Source organism: Danio aesculapii, chromosome 16 (genome assembly GCF_903798145.1).
Source record: "Danio aesculapii chromosome 16, fDanAes4.1, whole genome shotgun sequence".
NCBI classification, from domain to species: domain Eukaryota; kingdom Metazoa; phylum Chordata; class Actinopteri; order Cypriniformes; family Danionidae; genus Danio; species Danio aesculapii.
Genome location: NC_079450.1, coordinates 25,696,614 through 25,719,229, shown reverse-complemented (window position 1 = coordinate 25,719,229; position 22,616 = coordinate 25,696,614). Strand labels below are relative to the sequence as shown.

The window sequence follows — 22,616 nt, the reverse complement described above, 5'->3', positions numbered from 1 at the left end:
GTATTAAGCGTTTCTTCCAAAGAAAAGCCTGTCTAAACAAAATGCTAGCAGGTGTCCGGAGCTCCACCCACGCTCCGCCTCTTAGACCTTGTTTGGTATCCTCCGGTCAGTGTGATGATGCGTGAACAAAATGGCAACAATTGGCCACGCCTACTCGTAGCTTCATTTGCACTCTTCAGAAACCTATCGGTGACCTATCTTTTACAGTCTATGGTTTTCCACAATATTCTTAACCATGCACCTCTTACCGCTTGTTGGTTATGAGGGAATAATATGCAAAAATCTATTTCCCTACTCAATATTCCATTTTACTTGGAAGTACATCAACATGCTGATATAAAAGTCTCAACAACTTCCATTTTTACACTTTAAAAAAAGAAGTTGCCCAAATATGAGAACAGTCTCATTTAATCTGTCTCCTCATTATTATTATAATATATAGCTCAACAAAGGCTGTACTTTCTTCATCAGCTGAGGAAGTTCAACCTTCCAAAGGAACTGCTGAAACAGTTTTACACCTCCATCATTGAATCAGTCCTCTGCACGTCAATAACTGTCTGGTTTAGCTCAGTTACCAGATCCGAACTCCGAAGACTACGTCAAATAGTTCGGACTGCTGAGCGAATTATTGGTACAACCCTCCCTACTCTGCAAGAACTGTACTTATCCAGAGCGAGCAGAAAGACTGCTAAAATCACTCTGGACCCCTCACACCCAGCACACTTCCTCTTTGAACTTTTACCTTCTGGACGACGCTACAGAGCACTGCGCACCAGAACAGCCCGACACAGAAACAGTTTCTTCTTTCTCAGTCAATCCATCTCATGAGCACTTTATAATAATAATTGTGGAACCAACATCACTACTTTATACACATATACACTTATTTAGCAACACACTTTACATGCCAATTTACACATAACAGCTGCACATATAACGTTATATATAGTAATATAGCTGTACATACACTTGTCAATTTGTAAATTTGCATTCACTATTCACTTCTATTTTTAAAATATATTTATTATCTGTTTTTTGTCCTGTCTCTGTAATTCTGTTGCACTGTAGAAGTTCTGTCACGAAAACAAATTCCTCGTATGTGTGAACATACCTGGCAATAAAGATCTTTCTGATTCTGATTATAATTTATTTAATCTTTCCCCTGGTTACAATTGTTGGCCCCTTTATGGAGTTAGCTAACAACAAATTCAACAATCAGATAGGCTAACCCTATACTACCCTGGGGCCGGGTTCAACAGATTTTGCAAGTATTTTTTATTAATTTACAATTTCATTCAGTACACTTAATTACTACAGTTACTGGATGTAAAATCTTTGAAAGCTCACTTACATTTTACTTTCACTTTGAATTCCTGGTGATTATACATAGTCTGTGTGCTAAGGTGGCACTGAATGCACATTTTATGGCTAGTGTACTGCACACAGAGAATATGCAGGGATGTTTTCAGAGATGTACACTAGCGGTCAAACTAGCGGTTTGGGGTCAGTACGTTTTTTAAATGTTTTAAAATAAGCCTATCCTGCTCACCAAAGCTGCATTTATTTCATCAAAAATAAAAAATACAAAAAGTACAAATTGCAAAATTGTGAAATATTATTGCACTTTAAAAGTAGTTTATAATATAATAATTTATTACAGTGATTTTAAAAATGAATTATCAGCTTCATGATTCCAGTCTTCAGAGTCACATGATTCTTCAAAAATCCCTTTAATATGAATAATTATAATTACTATTATTAATATTATTATTATTATTAATGTGATAGTAACAAAAGCAATAATGACTGGAGTAATTATTTCATTTGAAACTACAAACAATAATAAAACAGTCATTTAAAATGTTAATAAATATTTAACAATTTAACAATTCTTTTACATTTAATAAATGCCGCCTTGATGAACAGAATAATGTTCTTTAAAAAATAAACATGAAATAAAAAAAAACATGTTGACGTTAAATTATGTTAACGTTACTGTGTTATACCAGGTTTGTTTTTGTTTACTAAATTGCCTAATGTTATCTTTATTTCCTATTATTCACATCTTGTACTTAATACTTGTATAACGTGCATTGTAGTTTATTCAATCTGATAATTAAAGACACGAGTCTGTGTATAACCTATTTCACTTCACATTTATGGTTATTCACGCTTATATTTTCTTAAATCAAAAATATAGATTTATAATATTAATATAATATTGATTATAAGGCTGTGCTTTATATAATTAAATCATTTTATTGTTAATGTACAGTGAAACCAATGAATCCATGGCGAGGTAAGTGATGTTATAAAGTACACTACCGTTCCATTTGAAGAAGTACCCGACTTGTGTCCTCGCATCCTCTGTAGTTCGTTCTTCCAAGTCTGAACTTGGCAAGTCTGAACTTCCAAGGACGCAAGTCCGAACTTTGAGTACTTTGTATTGAGAAACAGCCACTGTATAGAATGTACTTTTCCAACGGTCGAGTAGTACGTTTAAATTCAAATGCCATACCTACTGAGTAGTAGGTGGTTTCGGATGCAGCCAGAATGTAAGAAGTACCTGGATGACCTACTACTTCCAGCAAGATTCTGAAATGCACATCCAATGGACGCTGCGCTCTCCCATGATGGACCGTGGGAACTTTCATTTCTATCGGTCGAGTAGTACATTTAAATTCAAATGCAGTACCTACTGAGTAGCATAGGTATAACTTGAATTTATGGACATTTCCCGTGATGATCATGCCACCTGACTCTCTCTCTCTCACACACAGACCTGATGCCAATGAATGCAGACCCCTCATCATAAAGACAATCGCCTCTGACTGCTACACACTTAAACCCCTGCAATGCTTTCCATCATCTTCTTTCATAAACACCCTGTGTGTGTCAGTCTGACGCTCCTGACCACAACCAGAGAGCAAGAGAGAGAGAAAGAGAGAGAGAGAATATTTGGTGCAGGGCGTCTAGACTGTATTCATGATCAATCTGTCTGGCCCTGCTGCAGACGGAGAGATGGCAAACTCGATTAGAGTTGAAACATTTCCTCAGCTTGTGTCTCGCTCTCAGCATATTTGCTCCTCAGTAACGTCTATCAGCATCATTGCTTTCTCTCCCTAAAGCAGTGTGTGGCGGCTACGTGTCTGCCGGGGAAGTGAGCAGCACTGACTGAAGACACAGCAAGAACACATGACTGATTTCAACACAGCCCACAGCACAGAGACACACGCAGACACACTGACGTACTTTTTATTTTTCTGGGGATTGTGTGTGCGTTCGTGCTCTGGTTTGCTCGAACTTAAAGAAGAGGAAAAAAACAAGTGTGACGGCAGTTCAAAGCTGACTGGCTGACACAGACTTGTGCCAGAGGCTGGATGAAATATTGAATATTCACCATGATTTCAGTAAAAAAAAAACTTCTGGGTTCATTCGAGTGCAAATAATCAGTGCCCACTAGAAAAGAAAGGGAAAATCTTGTCCCTATCATGTTTGACAAGAAAATGATTTTCCAAAAATTAATGTTAATTCATTGTTTTATTTGTAGTTGTTTGTGAAACTATTAAATATTAAAAATCCAATTTCACTAATTTAAAAACAGATTAAGTTTTTCATATTTAAAAAAGTTTAATGAATAATTTAAAATCTAGTAAACAACAGTTTTTTATGTTAATTTTAAAGATTTTTAATTTTCTTTGATAAAAGTCTTTTTACTGTAATTATTATTTTTAAACATTATTTATCAGTATGTGGATCTTTTTGGAGTCTTGGAAGCTATGGAAATTAAAAATGTAAAACGGGAAATACATTAGAACCATTGTTATTGTTTATAACAATAAACACAGACACACACACACACACACACACACACACACGCACACACACACACATATATATAGACCATTTTGAGGGATGTAAACAATAACAATGGTCCTAACATATTTCCTGGTTTACATTTTTAATTATCATAGCTTCAAAGAATCCCAAAAGGTACACATATTGGTAAATAATGTTATGGCAGTGGTTTAAATGTGACTTTTGTTAGAGTTATGAAATAGTTTGACAACAAGCAGGAAATGTTCATGGGCCAATGACATCACCACATTGAAATGGTCTATATACATGCAAACATATAAGCAATATAACACTCGAAGCAGTGCAATGTGGCTCTATAGCAGCACTGGTGGGAGGCGTGAGTTGGCATGAGGCCTACTCACAATAAACAGCCATATCGCACTGCTACGAGTGTGCTATTGCGTTTATACAACAGTTTGACGGCACAATGGTGCGTGTATATATAAAAGAAAATCAAACAGAGTCTGAAAAATCTTTTTGTATGAGTAACTACTTTCTTCCGCCATTCATTCAGATCTGCAGCCGACGTCAGAACAGCAGAAACCGTTCCTACTTCACCAACGTCACTTTAGAGCTAGTATTTGAATGATTCTCTAGCGTAATATCTAAAGTTATGATAAAACAGGCGACTTTGCTGACATTTTAAGATTATAAGGCTGAACGGCATGAAATGCCATCAGTCTAGATACATTTCCCAGTATTTCTCTGTTGCAATCAGGAGATCACAATAATTAAACCCGAGAAAGCCAAAGCAATGCAAACCAGATTACTGTTGTGTTTGTGATAAGGAAAAATGCTAAACACATGTGGGCATTTCTTCTTTCTTTCTGATTACTGGACTAGTCTACAGTAACGAAAACAAGAGACTCCTTAGAAACAAAAACATGGCCAACCAAAAAGGACCTCTGGGTTATACAAAGAGTGGCCAACACAAAATACATACATTCCTAATAATAGAGTCCCATCTCATACTCAATACACTACAATTACGATGGTATAAATACAGCATGGCAACATACAAAGGAGAGGTCATCTTAGATAGCCACTTAAAAGTTTTATAATGATTTGATCAGCTGTAGTTTGAAATTACACTGGGTTTTTCTCCTCTAAGGGCTTATTATGCAGTCTCTGTCGCAATTTTGTGGATGGCGCTGTCTCTCTGAAATTATAAATATTTAAAATAGGCACTATTCTTCTAAATAAACTGCATAGTTGCAATGTAAACAACTACATTCTCGCTTAAAAAAGCCTCAAAAGTACATTATGTTGTCCAATAACAGCAATATTTGTCAAACTGTAGTGAGTCTATTGATGTGCTGTTACTCTATTTGGGCGGAGTACTACAGAAGGGTGAGGAGGCTGTACAAGTGCTGATATTGCAGAATATCGCACACCAATACATGCATACATACACACATACTTTTTTGTAACAGAGGGGCAGTTCTATGATTTAGCACTGATTATACTTCATGCCAATCATAAAACAATATCAAAACAAATGTAAATATTTAGTAATTAACTACATATCTATCAAAGAGATAGATATGAGAGAAAAAAATGAAAAAGAAGTGAGAAAAGAAATAAAAATAAAAAAATAAAAAAAATCAAGGCACTATTCAAGCACCGTAATTCTATATGACCACATCCTATGTAATACACACACACAAACACTCAGCGTCTGGAGACGCCACTTAAAACCCGTCTCACACCCCTGCGGGTGGCATTGGAGACAAAAGCCTGAGGAATCCAGAAGCGAGCAAACGTCCTGCTGACCCTCATGAGAAAGCAGCACAGAGCTAGTTTTGAGAGATGGACTCACAGCTGAAGATGGCAGATGCAGGATGCTGAGTGGAGACGGGGCAGTGCTCCTCATCACTGTTGTCTCCGCAGTGGTTGAGCTGATCACAGACCTGCGAGCCCACATTCAGACATCTGCCGTTGGTGCACAGGAATCTGCACTCTGGGGACACACACACACAAACAAACACAAGAAAACCGCAATGAGTCACTTAATCAATAACAGTCAAGAGTCCATCTCAGTTTTCACACCTGCCGCATCAGAGAATGTCAAATTTATAGCCTTGGTCTGCGCTGGTATTTTTCTGAAAGGTAACATTCCCTAGATGAGAGGATATTGAAGTTAATCTAGGAATGTTGGGGTCACGATGTTGAGGATACTTTTATTAGAATAATACTTATAATTATAAGAACATTTGTATAAAAAGGACAGAGACAACCTTTTTAGAAATTAAAAGTCTTGAAAATGCTCAGCTCGAGTAAATTGTAATCTTAGTTTTATTCATATTTTGGTGGAATAACCTTGACTTTTAACCATGACAAATGAAAACGTCACTTTATTTTGACCAAATGTAGTTTCCTAATAAAAAACAATTCTTTAAATGCCATGAAGTTTGGAAACGTCAAAGCCATGCCTAAAAATCCAGTAAAACCAGAGAAACTGAAGTTCCCGAAATAATATAGAGTATGCTAAAAACAGTATGCGAGCTGAGTAGTATGTCCGAATTCGTAGAATTTGAAAAACAGTATGTGAAAAGTACCCAGATGACCTACTGCTTTCGGTGAGATTCTGAAGTGCGCATCAGACGGACGCTAGGCTAAATAAATTACTTGTGTCTCACAAGACAAAGATGGAATGCAATGAACGCACAGTGTAGGGCTGGCCGATTAATCAAAAAGTAATCGGAATCGACATTCAGAACCTATAAATCGATCACATTTTTCCAGATTAGTTTTCCCTACCGTGCGTGGAGTCACATGACCCAGCTTTGTAAAAGGCTGATTTACATTTGTGCATCAAGCAGGCACAGGACAGCAGCGAGCCCAATGGACTGAGTTTTTACAAGTGACAAGTCCCATGGAGGTGGTCAATATGGATACTTTGTGTTTATCTTATGACTAACACAATCACTCACCGTAGAAGTATAATTCAGCTAAGGCTGATTTCTACTTCTGTGGTAGGACAATGGACCCATTCTTGAGCCTTACTTTGCACTACATTGATGATGATGATGATTGAAGCTCTGCCTCAGATGCCTCGAGACGGCATATTTTCCATTACATTAAAATTACTGTAAATGCACTGTTTGAAGTATTATTTACAGGAGATACAAGAGTAATTTAATTACACTAGATACTTCTTATTTTCTACATTGAAAATAATTTGTTTTGCTTCCAAAAGTGCAAGCTATTCATTTTCACTTTTTTATAAGGAAAAAAGTAACTGTTGGTTTTAGACAATGTGTGTTATAATTGTTCAATGTTCATGTTCAATAAATAATCATAGATAATAGATAGTGTGTGCTTCCTTTAATTATTTTAAAATCAAGTAATGCACCTTTCATTCAAAAATCTCTCACTTGTTATATGTGAGTACATTTACTGTCAGTGAGGGCAAAAGAATTTAATAAATAAATAAAATAATTGTTAATTAATGGTGATCAAGTTAAAATGTTCAATTCATTGAGGTTTTGATTTTAGGTCAAATCGCCCAGCACAGTGGCTTTTGGAGGCTTGAGATGCTCTTTGCTAGTGCAGATGCTCAAGACAGAGCTTTTTATCGGGATATTTCAAAATGCATATTAAAGTAGGTACACTACCTGACAAAAGTCTTGCTGCCAATCCAAGTTTTAAGAACAACCAATAATAACTTGACTTCTAGTTGACCATTTGGTATCAGAAGTGGCTTATATGAAAGGCAAAGTTCTCTAGATTACGCTTATTTTACCAAAATAAAATATGATCATGCCTTGATTTTTTTAAATGATTTAATTAGGTCAGTAAGGTTGACTTTGCTTAGACAAAAGTCTTGTCACTTAACAGAAATAATTTACAGTATAGAATATAAAGTCATGGTGCAGTGGAAAAAGAATTAATATTGTGTATGACTCCCATGAGCTTGGACGACTGCATCCATACATCTCTGCAATGACTCAAATAACTTATTAATAAAGTCATCTGGAAGGGGAAAGAAAGCGTTCTTGCAGGACTCCCAGAGTTCATCAAGATTCTTTGAATTCATCTTCAATGCCTCCATCTTACTCCAAACATGCTCAATAATGTTCATCTCTGGTGACTGGGCTGGCCAATCCTGGAGCACCTTGACCTTCTTTGCTTTCAGAAACTTTGACGTGGAGGCTGAGGTATGAGAAGAGTTCTATCCTGCTGAAGAATTTGCTCTCTCCTGTGGTTTGTAATGTAATGGGCAGCTTTATTATTTATAAAATAAAATAAAATAATATAATAAGAGATTGTTTTGCTAACAAAAATATTAGTCAAAAGGTTTGCAGTTTTCACCTCCCCGAGATGCTGTTTTTCTGTAAATGAAGAGCCAATGCAAACTAACAAAAAAGTTTTCTCGGTTGAAATCTGTGTTGTGCAAATACCTCTTCAGTTCCTGACCTGTCGAAACTGGTGCCTAGTGAAGGATATCATTCCTTAAAAGTTCACATTTAAAAGTACTTTAAAACAAAACTAAAATGCTTAAAACAAAACAGACGCCCTGAAAATACTCAGTTTCAGGAGTTTGTGGAATAGTTTCACTGGGCCAAAAAACTTTGCTGCGATCTGAGGATCTAAAGTGGCAATGATCCTGTAAATGTAGGTCACTGACTCTTTTAAATGATCTTAAAATAAGTGTTCCTGCAAGCATGGTTTTAGAGAAAGTCGACATTGACCTGATAACGCTGCATTCTCAGCCGTATGGAAGTTTCTGCCGCGGGACCAAAGTGCAATGCAAACCAGACAGTGATGATAGCAGCACCCAAACAAACTTCTCTGTCTGAGGAGGAGGTGCCAGACAATACCAGAGCGATCTCTCACAGGGTGTGGTCAAGCCCAAAGTGCTTTTGAAAATGGTACGATCTTCAGACAAACAAATCAGCAGATGAGACACAATCCCAGCATTCAACTGCACAAAACAACAATAAATTAAGGGAGAATAAATGAAACATGACAAGAGAAGACAAGATGAGGAGGAACTAGGTGACAAAAACATGCAGACAAGAGGAAATGAGGAGACACTAGACAAAATGACAAGACAAAACAAGATAGAGGAAAGAGGAAAAAAGAAAGGAAACTTAATGAAATGAGGAGATGAGACAAAAAGTGAGACAAAATGAAGCAAAAATATCTTGAGATTACAAATGAAGAGAAAAGGAGACAATAGAAAGGAGACAGGATAAAAAGAAAAAAAGATAACAGAAAACGAGAGGATGGGAAAATTGAGGACACTAGTTGAGATGAAAAAAAGGGACTAGATGAGACAATCTGACGAGACGACAGGAAAAAAAACAGATGAGACATGGAAAATAAGGCATTGACCACATGTATATGGGTATTTTAAAAACGGCATTTTTTCTAAACGGTTTGACCATGTGTCAATCAAAAACTCAGAATCATGTAGCTAAACTCAAACTTTCAAAATAAATAAATAACAAAAATAAACAAATAAATAAAAATTCAAATAAAAAAAATTATATAGACAATAAAAAAATAAACAAAAAATAAACAAAAATAAAATAAAAATAAATCAATTTAAAATAACTAATATAAAAAACAAAACAAAATGAAATACAAATATAAATAAATAAAAATAAATAAACAAATAAATACATATAAATAAACAAATAAACAAATAAACAAACAAATAAATAAATAAAAAAATATATTAAATTAAAATAAAAATATAAACATAAATAATCAAAAATAAATAAAAATAAAATAAATAAATAAAACATAAAAATAAACATACTAATAAATATAAATAAACAAATGAATAAGAAAATAAAAAATAATAATGATTTAAATTATAAAAATATAAATAAATAAATAAATAAATAAATAAATAAATAAATAAATAAATAATAATAAAAAATAAATAAACAAAACATAAAAATAAAATGAAATAAATAAAAAAAATTAAAACATTTTTAAAAATCATTTAAAAAAATTTTTTTAAATAAATAAATAAATAAATATATAAAATACCTGTGTGCTGATGCAAGGCAGGAAAAAAATGAGATCAAATGAGAAAAAAATCAAATAGAAGAGAAGAGAATGTAAAAGAATATGATACAAGTATTTATCTACAATTATAAAAAGAGAAGTAAAAAAATGACATAAAAAAGCAGATGAGCAAAAGTAAGAAAAATATATAAAATGAATACAAGAGAAGAGAAAAACACAAGACCAAAAGAAAAGAACAGACAAGGAGAGAAAAAAAGAGACCAGGTCAGATGAGATGAGACTAGATGAAATGGTAGAGAAAAGACAAAATAAAAAGAGAAGAGACAAGAAAAGAAGAGAAAATATCAGATAAACATTAGATGAGATGACCCGAAAAGACGAGATTACAAACAAGGAGGAAAATAAAACAAAAGAATGGAGAGAATTGAGACAAACCAAAACAAAACAAAGAGAAAATGAGAAGCCGATGAGAAAATGTAAACAGAGGTTGGAAATGTATAAAAACTGATGACAAAAGAGGAGAGGAAAACAAGGTCAAATCAAAATACAGTAAGAGAGATGAGGAGAGGAAAGAGACCCGAAAAGAGAAGAAGAGAGAGATGACAGATGGGAAAAGATCAAATAAAATGAGACAAAACAAGAAGAGGTGAAGTTAAAAGAGATCAAACAATGACAACGGAGAAAACAAAACAGACGAGAATTAAATTAAATTAAGTGCAGAGATGAGCAGAAAGAAAACAAGAGAAGAGTCAGGAAGTAGATGAGGAAACGTGACCACAGACAAGATGAAAAAAGTTAAAGTGGTTGAAAAAAAAAAAAAAGACACAAAAATAATAAGAGGAAAGATTGAAAAAGACTGAATAGATGACATGAAATAAGAAATAAGAGACCGAATGAGAAATTTTATTATTTATTTGTTTTTCTTCCCTTTTCTCCCGTTTCTCCTGTTCAACGAATGATCAAATGACCAGAGAAGGGTGTCATGACCTTAAGGTTAACTTTACACCTCCTCCAAATTTCAGGAGGTAAAACATTGACCCTCAATCATGACCAAATGACCAGAGAAGGGTGTCATGACCTTAAGGTTAAACTTTACACCTTTCTCCAAATTTCAGGAGGTAGAATATTGACGTGATGATAATCATGCTGACTCTACAAACTTCAAATTTGTGCTTTGCAATCAGAAATAATGTGCACCTAGTTGAGAGATAGAGTGGGCCCGATCAACTCACCCTTCTCTTCTAATAGGCTGACCTTTGGCCAGCACCCTTTGCTGCCTTTGGTGTGCGATTTCTTCCCCCTGATTTGTTTCTTGTTTCACGGCGGTCAGAGAGGAGAACAACATCCAAAACCACCACGTGAATACAAAGGCGAGTCGAGCAGCAGAGCTGGTACAGATGTATCCGCACCTGTACGATCACTTGCTGATAGTTTTTAAAGACTTTGAGGCATTCACAAAGCAGACGAAAAGTCCACCTCATCATGCCACATCTTTTTTTATAAGTTTGAGCAAACCGGTGGCTCCATTCAATGTCTGTCTACTGCAAATAGCTAAGCTAAAGATGTGATGCACAGCAATGGCGCTTCACATGAAGAAGGCCGTTTGCCAGATGTTTATGAAAACTGATCCTCTCTCTCAGCCACCATCAAGGTCATTACAGTTTTGTATTTTTCATTAGTTTTAGTTATTATTTTGTTTTGACTTTTTGCTTTCAAATTCAGTTAGTTTTAATTAGTTTTCAGAGGTAGATTTACTAGTTCGTATTAGTTTCAGTATTAGTTTTAGGGTTTTTTCCAAATAAGGATATTTGTTAGGTGCAAGATTCAAAATCATTAGAATAAATATTGTATAATAGAAAAAACTCAACCAAAGATACATTTTTTGAAACATGTTTTCAGAGGACACATGACCACTATCACCTACCACTACCCATCTTCAAATTCAAATACAACAGCCCACAATATAGCAGCCCTAAATACCATATGTGTGCAAGGAAGCTTCTGAGGTTAGATACACCGTAATGATGAGAAGTTTGGATCTTTAACGTAAACCAGATCTTTTGTGACAATCTTCCCATGTTTGGACTCAACATACTAAAAATATGTAGTCAGCAATCATAATTTCAGTCAGTTAAAACATCACCATGGTCTGAAAAGTTGCTTACAATTAAGTTTTGCAACCCAACTGAAGCATGATTCACTTATTTAAATTCCATTATGACTTTCTGTTATGAAATAAACTGACGTTTCGCCAGATCTTCTCATTTAAGCCTTTGGTTTACCCGCGCTATAGTTATTCAAGTTTGCTTCAGTCACAGGTGGCTGTTGTGCACTGTTTGCATTCGGGTCACCATCTGCTAAATCATGCATTATTATCAGTATTATCGGTTCACCGCTTCTCAAATCTGATCTCAATGTACTGTTCTAATAACTGAATAACTCAGTATATATTGGTTTATTTTGAGTCAGAGGCGTATCAGGCAAGTTAAAAAGCAAGTAGTTTCTGGATAAGCGCTTACTGGAGACGCGAATTAACTCAAATGATTCAGTTCGATTTGGTGAATAGTTTAATCGGTTCACTTAGAAGATCCAGTTAAAAAGAATGATTCGCTCACCATCTTGATCAATCACTCGATTAAGACAAAAATAAAACCTATTATTGGGAACAAATGTGTAAAATTAATAATTTTAAGTCTCTGAATTTAATGCTGTCACCGTGCTGTTGTCATGTCCATGCGTTGTTTTCGTCACGGGAGCAACAGCAAGGACTGACTGGAGGAGAACTGGCTTAATCTGGCCAATGGTATCAAGCACCTGGCAGTGCGAAGTAAACAGATTTCTGAAAGGCATACGATAGGCTTACATATTAAATACATTTACAAAGAAAAACTTTATTGTTATTATTTTAGTTAGTTTCAGTTAGCTTTGTTTGTACACAACACAGTTTCATTTAGTTCTAGTTTTAAAAAAAACTCATTTTTATTTTTATTTCAGTTCAAGAGTTCACACTTAAGATATGCTTGGTGTTAATAGCCGGTTTGGCATGCTGTCCCGGAAGAGAAGCTTGAGCTCGGCGATAATTAAGCCCAATAATCCCGCCTGGTCAATAAGCATTTAAGGGCGTCCGAGATTATGTATGTCTCGAGAACTCCCCCAGGTAAAGGGAGGAAAAGGAGGAGATGGGGTGGAAGGGGGTTTTCTTGCAAAAACTAACATAGGGCAGTAGGGTGAAATCGATCTATTTATTGTAAGCTTGGATCAAACTGATTAGATTATTCCTGATTATGGATGAGAAGCCAGCTGTGACCAATCATATCACGTGCTTCTCTTGAAATTAGTTGATAAAACTTCACTTAACGAAAATGTTTTTAAATTTAGTTTTTGTGCTTCGTTCGTTTTCATTAACTATTATAACCTTGGCCACCATTAGTTGATTAGGGTTCATGTGAGCAGTGAGACACATTTACAACCGCACCTACTGCAGCGCGGGGGTGTTGGAGTGTTCAGTAAACAGTCACTCAGCTATTTCAAAACTTCTTTTTTTTGCCCTCAAACTAAGAACATTATTTGTAGTACTGTACATTTACAACTACTGGAAAGCTAGTCAGTAATTTCTCAGGATTTGCTGAATTTTTGACTATAGTGGACAAAAAGTGATCAAAAGTGGACAAGTTCAAGATCAGACAAACAAAAACGCATCTTAATTCCAGGTCTACAAGTAGAGACAAATCAAAACAAAGGGAGAAGAAGAATGAAACAAGCAGAGAATAAAGGGAACTGAGAAGTGGATAAGAAAACGGGACCAAAAACAGAAGGGACAAGAAGGGAAGTTTGTTATATGACAGCAATAAAGCATCACATTTCCCTATTAAGTCCTAGTTCTCTCTCCGTCTGCAGTGCACTAGACAGTCAAACTGAGGTTTAGTACACAGCCAAGCCTCCACCCATCTCTCTTCTTCTCCGCATTCCATTCCAGGCAGGGGAGAAAAAAAAATAGAAGAAAAAAAAATGCAGCCTGTCGGAGAAATGGAGCAGAGGAGTCTGGGATTGGGAGGGGGAGTAAGAGAGCAGCTTTGAATATCAGTACACACACAAAAAAAAACATCATGAGTTAGTAAAGCACAACATGACCCTCCTCATGAACATAATCCTCACCGCTGGCATGCATCATTTCACACTGGCGGTTATGAAGCAGATCCGGTGCTCACCTGTGAAAGCATTGGTTGCCGGTAGGTCAGCCTCCTGCATACTGCTCCTGCCGCTCGGCCCGTATGAATGTGTGTGTGGTCACCCACGTTATTGGCTCTGATTGCCTGAGGGCTCCTGAGGGTCGAACAGCCGCCGTGCTGCCATTCTCACCTCATAAGTCCATGGCTCCTGCTCCGGCCGCTGCCCTCTACCTCCTCCAAAGGGGAAATCAACTCAGAAGAAGGGTAGAGGGGGGCTAAAAAGTCTTCAGTGACAGACCAGGGCTCTATTCGGCAGGATTCAGGGTGGGGTTGCCAGGCAACCAGCACACCGATTACCCTCCCAGCCAGAGCCAGCCAGCCATAGCTGCGTGTGTGTGTGTGCGAGGGAAAGATCCAGACAGGTACTTGATTCAGAGCAGGTGTCTGATAGCCGATTCAGGAAGGGAACGTGTAGTTGCTGCTGCTCGTCCTGGCTGGATAAACTCTTCTCAGCGTAGCAGCATGCTAATCAGCGCGCCCCACCTCATCCTTCAGACCGCAAGCTCACTGAGAGAGACAGAGAGAGAAAATCAGTCAAGGGGATGAAATACACACACAAAACTAAAATTCACTTGCAGAAGGTTACTGGAGTTCACCACTGCTATTTTACCAGTGAAAATGTTGTTTATACCATGGACAAAAACTATGATCATACACAGTTCTATTCTAAACAGAAAACAAGTCCATGTTACAAACAAGGTTATTATAGTTTTGCCTTTTTAAATTGGGCTTTTTTCTATGCTATATCTGTATTTGTTATTAGTTTCAGAATAATTTGTTTCATTAATGGTTTTGATTGTTTTTGTTTGCTTGTTTTAATGAACACATTTCTAATAAGCTTGAGTTTGAGTAATTCTAGTTCAACACTTAACAAGTCATGTCTAGGGTAGACCAAAGCAAAGTTTAGTGTTTGGACAGCTTACATTAAAGGCTGATTTATACCTCTGTGGCTGATGCGCACCTCTCAAAAAAATGAAACTACAGTCGCAACGACACGTAGCACAAGCTCTGTGATTGGTCAGCTTGGTAGCTGTGACCAGTGTGGGTGGGACAGAGAGCCGCGCGAACCAGATGGAGCGACTGTTTACAAGTGTCAAGTCCTGTGAAGTAGCTCTAGATGGAAACTGTTGTTTTGTCTTTACCTTATGATTAAAGTTGTTGCACATCCGTCGGTTCCTGCCACTGAATGAGTGAGTTTTAGCTACTTCTACATTTAGGTAGCGTTAAAAAAAAAAAAGCTACGCGAAGAAACTGGACACAGAGGAACATGAAAGCCTACTGCCAGTTAGTGTCTCAGAAGTGTTATTGCAGAGCAACACAAACAGCACGCAGAGGTATGAATGAATGACTACGCGCAAGGCATGGCCGTGGGTCATGCCGATTACTCGATGCAGAAGTATAAAAACAGCCTTTAGTCATAGCAATAAAAGTAAAATAATAGCTTGAAGACGCTGAACTAAAAACCTTTCACAAAAGCAACTTAAATTAATAAAAATAAAAATGATGACGAATTAAAACAAATTTCTTTATATTATTCATGTAGTTAAACATGATTAGTTTACATTTTTGGGCAAATTAAGAAAATTTGTTTGTCTGTAAAAGCATCATCATCTCTAAACAGCAGCAGACGGTCAGATTTTCAGCCACAGAATTATTTGCTAATTAGTTCTGAATTGTTATTTTATTTCAGTTAGTTTTTTCAAAGTTGTTAGTTTCAGTTAGTTTCATTTTTATTTCTGTAAACAAAAATGTTTTATGAATTGAACAGCAGTTTTAGTCTTAGTTTCGGTTTACTAAAATAACTTTGGCCACAATAGAAGCTACATATTTGGAATCACTTTCAGAACATTTTGTTTCAGTTGATGAATAATTGAAAGAAGAAGAAAAAAAAAACAGCCAACCAGAATCCTTCCTGCTTTAAAGCAATCCACTTGTTAAGCGTAACGTCATGTAAAGTGGCTTCCGGGACCAAGTAGGCATGAGCTGGTATAAGATTCTGACGGTATGATAATATTGGATAAACATATCACTGTTTTAGGGTATTGTGATTAAACTCTAAAATATATTCTTTTTGAATGTCTGGGTAAAAAACTAAACTTTTCCCCTTTGAACACAATAGATTTTAATTTAAGACGCATTTAAAGTATTTTGGAGATAAACATGTCAGGCTAAATAATTCAAATAAATCCTTCTGCAGTCTTCGTTAGTTTCAATAACACTGATTTCTTCACAATTTAAAACAGCATCTTTGGAGAGCTTTTCTGTTGGAGATACTACTGTTTTTGTACTGTTGCAAAAAAAAAAAACATGAATAAAAAAATCTTACATATACCGGTATAGCAGAAAATTTTGGTGGTTTTAAAACCTTGACTTTTCCAAACCGGTATACCTTGAAAACAGTTATCAACCCATGCTTGGTGAATAAAATTCACTTTAATGTGAGATATAACTAAAGTTGTCATAGGAATATTGTCTCAATTGACATGAGTAACAGCTTGTATCCGGAAACAGTATTCCATACATCAAGCCAAACCTGTTAGGAGTTTCTTATTTACAACAGATGTCAATGGCTGTGTATACTGGTTTCCAACATTTTTAAATGTTGTGTTTAAAAGTAAAAAAAAAAAACTACTTTTGGGTAACCAATCCTTTTAGGGAGCATTTAATTTGCCAATGAATGCTTATAAGCAGTGCATTATCATACATTCGGAATTCGGATGGGTGCAGATGGTGTAATTACAGTCATTGTTGGTATAAATGAGCCTTCAGTCAAGTCACATTTATTTGTACAGCACTTTATACAACATTTTTTACAACCTTTTTTAATATTAAAAAATTCTAGTTCTAAATGATAACGGAGTCATTATTTAGCTCAAGTCAGATTAGTGTTGGTTCAGCATGGGCCGGTATAAGATTCTGACGGTATGATAACCTTGGATAAAAATATCACAGTTTCACGGTATTGTGCTTACATGCTCTAAAATATATTCTTTTTAAATGTCTGGGTAAAAAACAACAACTTTTTTCTCTTTGAAAAGAATATATTTTATTTTTTGAAAGATTTGTAATATTTTGGAGCAGTAAACATGTCAGGCTAAATCATCTAAATGAATCATTGACTTCTGCTTTCTTCATTTGTTTCAAAAACAGATTTATCTTCAATTTCAATTTAAAACAGCATCATTGGATATATATTTTTTTCCTGCTGGATATACTGTTGTCCTAAAACAACAACAAAAAAGTAAATAAAAAATCTTACACATACCTTAGGAACGGTATTACAGAAAACTTTGGCGGTTTTAAAACCTTGACTTTTCCAAACCGCGGTATACCTTGAAAACGGTTATCATTTCATTCCTATTCAGTTCAGTTCAATAATTGTGTAAAGTTCATAAATTATAAAAGAAACCCAATTCAGCATACAGAAAACAGAAGTACTACATGAAATCTTTTAGGAACAGACAACAAATCTCTGTTTTTCTCTATATCATATAGTAACTACTATAGTTCTTTTTCAGATTTTTTTATTTTACTTACACAGTTTTTGTGACTGGGTTGAGTGTTTTTATTCTAGTAGGTATTAAAATAGACCGTCTATAAACTTTTCATTTATTTTCAGTTTTTTCATAACTAGCCAAAATAAAATGTTTATGCAAGTGAAATTATCAATATGGTTACACAACAATGTTATTTCAAGTAAATAAAATGTGTTTATTTATTCTGAATAAGAATTATCTGATGAAGCTTTTTAATTTGATAGACTTTGTCAAGCACTTTCACTGTAAAAAACTAAAATATTTTAAAGCATTACCGTTTTACTGAATAAATAATAATATTTATAGTGTATACAAATGCATATATAATATGTACATAAAAACAATACGATTTCAATAGCACTACTTTATCAAATCAAACAAATACATTTCAATATCAAAGTACCATCTGATATAATCCATTATGAACCATTGTTGTGCAGTGTGTGTCTGTGTGTGGTTATGAAAACGGTTTACAATCGTATCATCAGCTAAGACCGTGTCTGATCTGCCAGCCAAAGTCTGAGACAGACAAAGAGGCAGACAGACAGAAACTCAACATGGAGGTTTCATTAAAGAAAAATTAGAAACAGTAGGCGGTCAACACATCAACATTTTATGATCTTACAGCAGCTCTTTACCAGCAACAAAACATCAAGTTCCTGTGAAGAGATGCACATTAGTGTCTACAATCCCCAGCAGGAGCGCCGGCCGTTAATGACTGTTACATAACACTTTACTGGACACAGTTATCACAAGCCACAGCTAATGTTTCTGCGGCTTAATATCATTGATTTAACTTTTCAAAAAAACTCAGTTTTCATTAGGAGAAGACTGAAGGACGAGGCAGAATGTGTCCTCAGATAACCTCTGTAGCTCTCCCACATCCCAGCGGACGGCGAGCTGAGCCCAGACTGCAGACTACATATCGCCTGTGCTGTGTTACTTAGAAACCCGGCAAGCCCTCACCTCGTCTGACCCCTGCCGCAAGCCACACAGCAAGAGCACGGATCCATCACACAATAAATAATATTCCACACACGTGAAGCAAGAGTACGCAGGCCAAATCAAACAAAAGACAAAGCCACACACACACAGCCTGACGAGGTCGTGCCAGGACACCAATACAGGCATCACAGTTCATACACGCAAACAGCTGCCAGATGTTTAGATGCACTTTTCTTCATGGTAATCTCTTTGTTCTCCAGTGTGTCTCTTTCCTGAGTGCTTCTTCATTCACAGTCTGGATTTAACAAGCCCTGAGAAACCACACGTCTAAAGGTTAGATCACAATATAGTAGCATGAAAATGTGATTTTTATATACCCTACAAGTTAAAAGTTGGGAACAAGTAAGATTTTTTTAAATGTTTTATAATAAGTTTATTCTGCTCGCATAGTCTACATTTACATTTAGCAGATGCTTTTGTCCAGTAGAGGCATTCAGCGATTCAACAACAAGAGGCAATACACACAAGAATGCTAATTATACAAAGAAACTGTTAGTGCTCAGAGAATTAGTTGCTAGAGTAAGGAGGGGGGAGGGTTTTTTTATATAAAGCGTTTCTACAGGTGGTTTGTCAAGCCCACTCACATGTGTGAGGCACACTTCATAAATGGAAAGATTTTTTAGGGATATGGAGTAATTGGTGCAAAAATACTGATGCAAGTGACTGTTAAAGTGTCAGAGAGATGAGAGAGTGATTTCTACAGGTGGTTTGTCAAACCCACTCACATGTGTGAGGCACACTTCATAAATGGAAAGATTTTTTTTGAGATATGGAGTAATTGGTGCAAAAATACTGATACAAGTGTCGGGTAAAGTGTCAGAGAGATGAGAGAGTGATTTCTACAGGTGGTTTGACAAGCCCTCTCACATGTGTGAGGCACACTTCATAAATGGAAAGATTTTTTAGAGATATGGAGTAATTGGTGCAAAAATACTGATGCAAGTGACTGTTAAAGTGTCAGAGAGATGAGAGAGGGATTTCTACAGGTGGTTTGTCAAGCCCAGTCACATGTGTGAGGCACACTTCATAAATGGAAAGATTTTTTAGAGATATGGAGTAATTGGTGCAAAAATACTGATGCAAGTGACTGTTAAAGTGTCAGAGAGATGAGAGAGTGATTTCTACAGGTGGTTTGTCAAACCCACTCACATGTGTGAGGCACACTTCATAAATGGAAAGATTTTTTTTGAGATATGGAGTAATTGGTGCAAAAATACTGATACAAGTGTCGGGTAAAGTGTCAGAGAGATGAGAGAGTGATTTCTACAGGTGGTTTGACAAGCCCTCTCACATGTGTGAGGCACACTTCATAAATGGAAAGATTTTTTAGAGATATGGAGTAATTGGTGCAAAAATACTGATGCAAGTGACTGTTAAAGTGTCAGAGAGATGAGAGAGTGATTTCTACAGGTGGTTTGACAAGCCCTCTCACATGTGTGAGGCACACAAAGAATTAAAATTAGAGATATGAAGTGATTGGTGCAAAAAAATGGTCAAAGTGTCAGTTAAAGTGTAAGAGAGATGAAAGAGTGTGTTTTCTACAGGTGGTTTGTCAAGCCCACTCACCTGTGTGTGGTACACTCAGAATTGCAACTAGTGATATGAAGTGATTGGTGCAAAAAAAACTGGTCCATGTGTCGGTTATGGTGTCAGCGAGATGAAAAAGCGTTTTCTAAAGGTGGTTTGTCTAGCCCACTCAACTGTGTGAGGCACACTCAGAATTGCAATTAGAGATATAGAGTGATTGGCACAAAAACTGGTACATGTGTTGGTTGAAGTGTCAGAAAGAAGAAATTGTTTTTGACAGGTGGTTTGTCAAGTCCACTCACCTGTGTGAGGCACATTTAAAATAGCAAATAGAGAAATCGAGTAATTTGGTGCAAAAAAAAAAAAAAAACTTGTCAAAGTGTGGGTTAAAGTGTCAGAGAGATGAGAGAGTGTTTTTCTAACACATGGTTAGCCCAGACAAACCATGTGGCACATTAAGAATTGCAATTAGAGATATGGAGTGATTGGTGAAAAAAAAACTGGTCCATGTGTCGGTTATGGTGTCAGCGAGATGAAAAAGCGTTTTCTACAGGTGGTTTGTCCAGCCCACTCACCTGTGTGAGGCACATTCAGAATTGCATAATGTTTTGGGGGTGTTGTGTGGTGTTTGTTCACAGTGATTCAAGCAATCACTGAAGAAATGGTTTTTTTTTAGTTGTCGTTTGAATGATACGAGTGAATCAGCAGTCCGTGTAGGAAAGGAAATAATCATTCCACTAGTGAAGAATGTTGAATGAAAAGGTTTTGGAAAGTTTTTTGATTTAAAAATTGTGTGGTATATAGCATGATTAGTCTAGTGTCACCTAATCCTTAAAGTATTCTAGCATCAAGATCTGTTCAAGAAGACATTTTATTGACATTTAATGTTGCTGTTGTCATCAGTTAGGGAAACTGATACAATTCTATTCAAAAGTACCATTTTATTTATTTTTATTTATTTCAATACTTTTAGAAATGTCAAAAAATTGCAAATAAAAGCTATTTTACTTTCAACTTATCAAATATAAATCCTAAATGAAAAAAAAAGTCAATTTCCATGATAATATGAAGCAAGACAAAACATTTTCAGCACTGATAATTGTAAGAATCATTATTAGTGATTTTCTACCGACAATAACTGTTTATATATTATAATGATTTCTGACGGATCATGTGACACTGAAAAGTGGGGTAATGATGAAAAATATTCAACTTTGAATCAAAGGAAAAAAATTAAAGTTGAAGGTACATTCAATAAGCAAACAGATTTTTTTTTTATTGTAATAATATGTCATAATTTAGCAGTTTAACTGTATTTGACGTGTTGATGTCTTTATTTTTTTGTTCAATGATCAAATAAATGCAGTCTTGGTGATCAGAATTTGGTTCTTTTAAAATATAAGAAAATTAAACTGATTCCCAAATTTTCACTCATAGTGTTTGTAACCTTTGTTAAAGGAACACATTTTTTTGTTTTTATAAAATATGTGTAGTGTCATTTTGAAAAACGTGCACTTTAAAAACCTGTTTTCAAGGGTTTGTGTTTTACTTAAAAAGCAGTAAATGAGTGACCAAAAGTAGTTCTCTTTTTTTAGTTGAAACTGGTTCAGATTAAAGATTTATTAGTGTTAAATAATAAGAGTTATTAAAGATTAACGTCAAAACGTGTATTACATAATAAAGATGATCTAACACATGCTTAAAGATTTACAATATTGACCAAAATGTCAAATTAACTTAAAAAGATATACAAATATATACACAAACATAAACTGACTATTTCACCTGAAAGAGGTTTGTTGGAGCCCACATGATCTCAGATAAGGAGTTATTGATTGTGTGAGAAAAAAAACCCTTTACAGACAGTTTTACATAAGCTGCTGACCCAAAAAAAGAGCTCATGTGACGATAAAATATCCTAGGAATTTTTCTGTGCTTCCTTTGGTGAAGAGATTTTTTACATTTGACATTCAATTTCAGAAAAATGTTGGACCATCAGTGTTTTTTTTAATCACTTCATAATGTTTTTGATCATTTAAATGCCAAAAAAGCCATGATCAGTTTATGTTTGGATCAACATCTAGTAAGTTACAACCACAGAGTTAAACTCTGAAACAGTAAAACACATCAACTAAACTGACATATGCCATACTGTTTAAAGGAGCAGTTCACTCAAAATGAAAGATTGCAGTTTGGCCCTTAGGCCTTTGGACTTTTTTGCTCAAACTGTGGTCTTCTGTTCTTCGTCAGGTCAAGGTGCCGGTTTACTAAGGGCATTACAAGATTCAGTAATTCAGTAAGACTCAGCAGCGCTACACAAAATCTAATGAAGATATAAGGCTGATTTATACTTTCGCCTGACTCGCTGCGCAAATCTTCACTGATTGTGCACGCATAGCCGCACATTGCTTTCATATTTGGCATGCTTGCTGTTGTACTATTATTTGCAACAACAGGGAAGACTAGGAGTAACTTT

General features: G+C 35.6%; 1 protein-coding gene across 1 annotated transcript in view; it reads right to left on the bottom strand.

Annotated features, from left to right (window-relative positions):
• Window positions 1–22,616, bottom strand: part of ldlrad4b (low density lipoprotein receptor class A domain containing 4b) — a 103,150-nt gene that overhangs the window by 56,833 nt on the left and 23,701 nt on the right. Inside the window, exons 2-3 of the mRNA XM_056475783.1 lie at window positions 14,052–14,579; window positions 5,678–5,818 (exon numbers count right to left, since the gene is read on the bottom strand). Of these exons, the coding sequence (XP_056331758.1) occupies window positions 5,678–5,818; window positions 14,052–14,091 (181 nt within the window). The 5' untranslated portion in view covers window positions 14,092–14,579. The remainder of the gene's footprint in view (window positions 1–5,677; window positions 5,819–14,051; window positions 14,580–22,616) is intronic.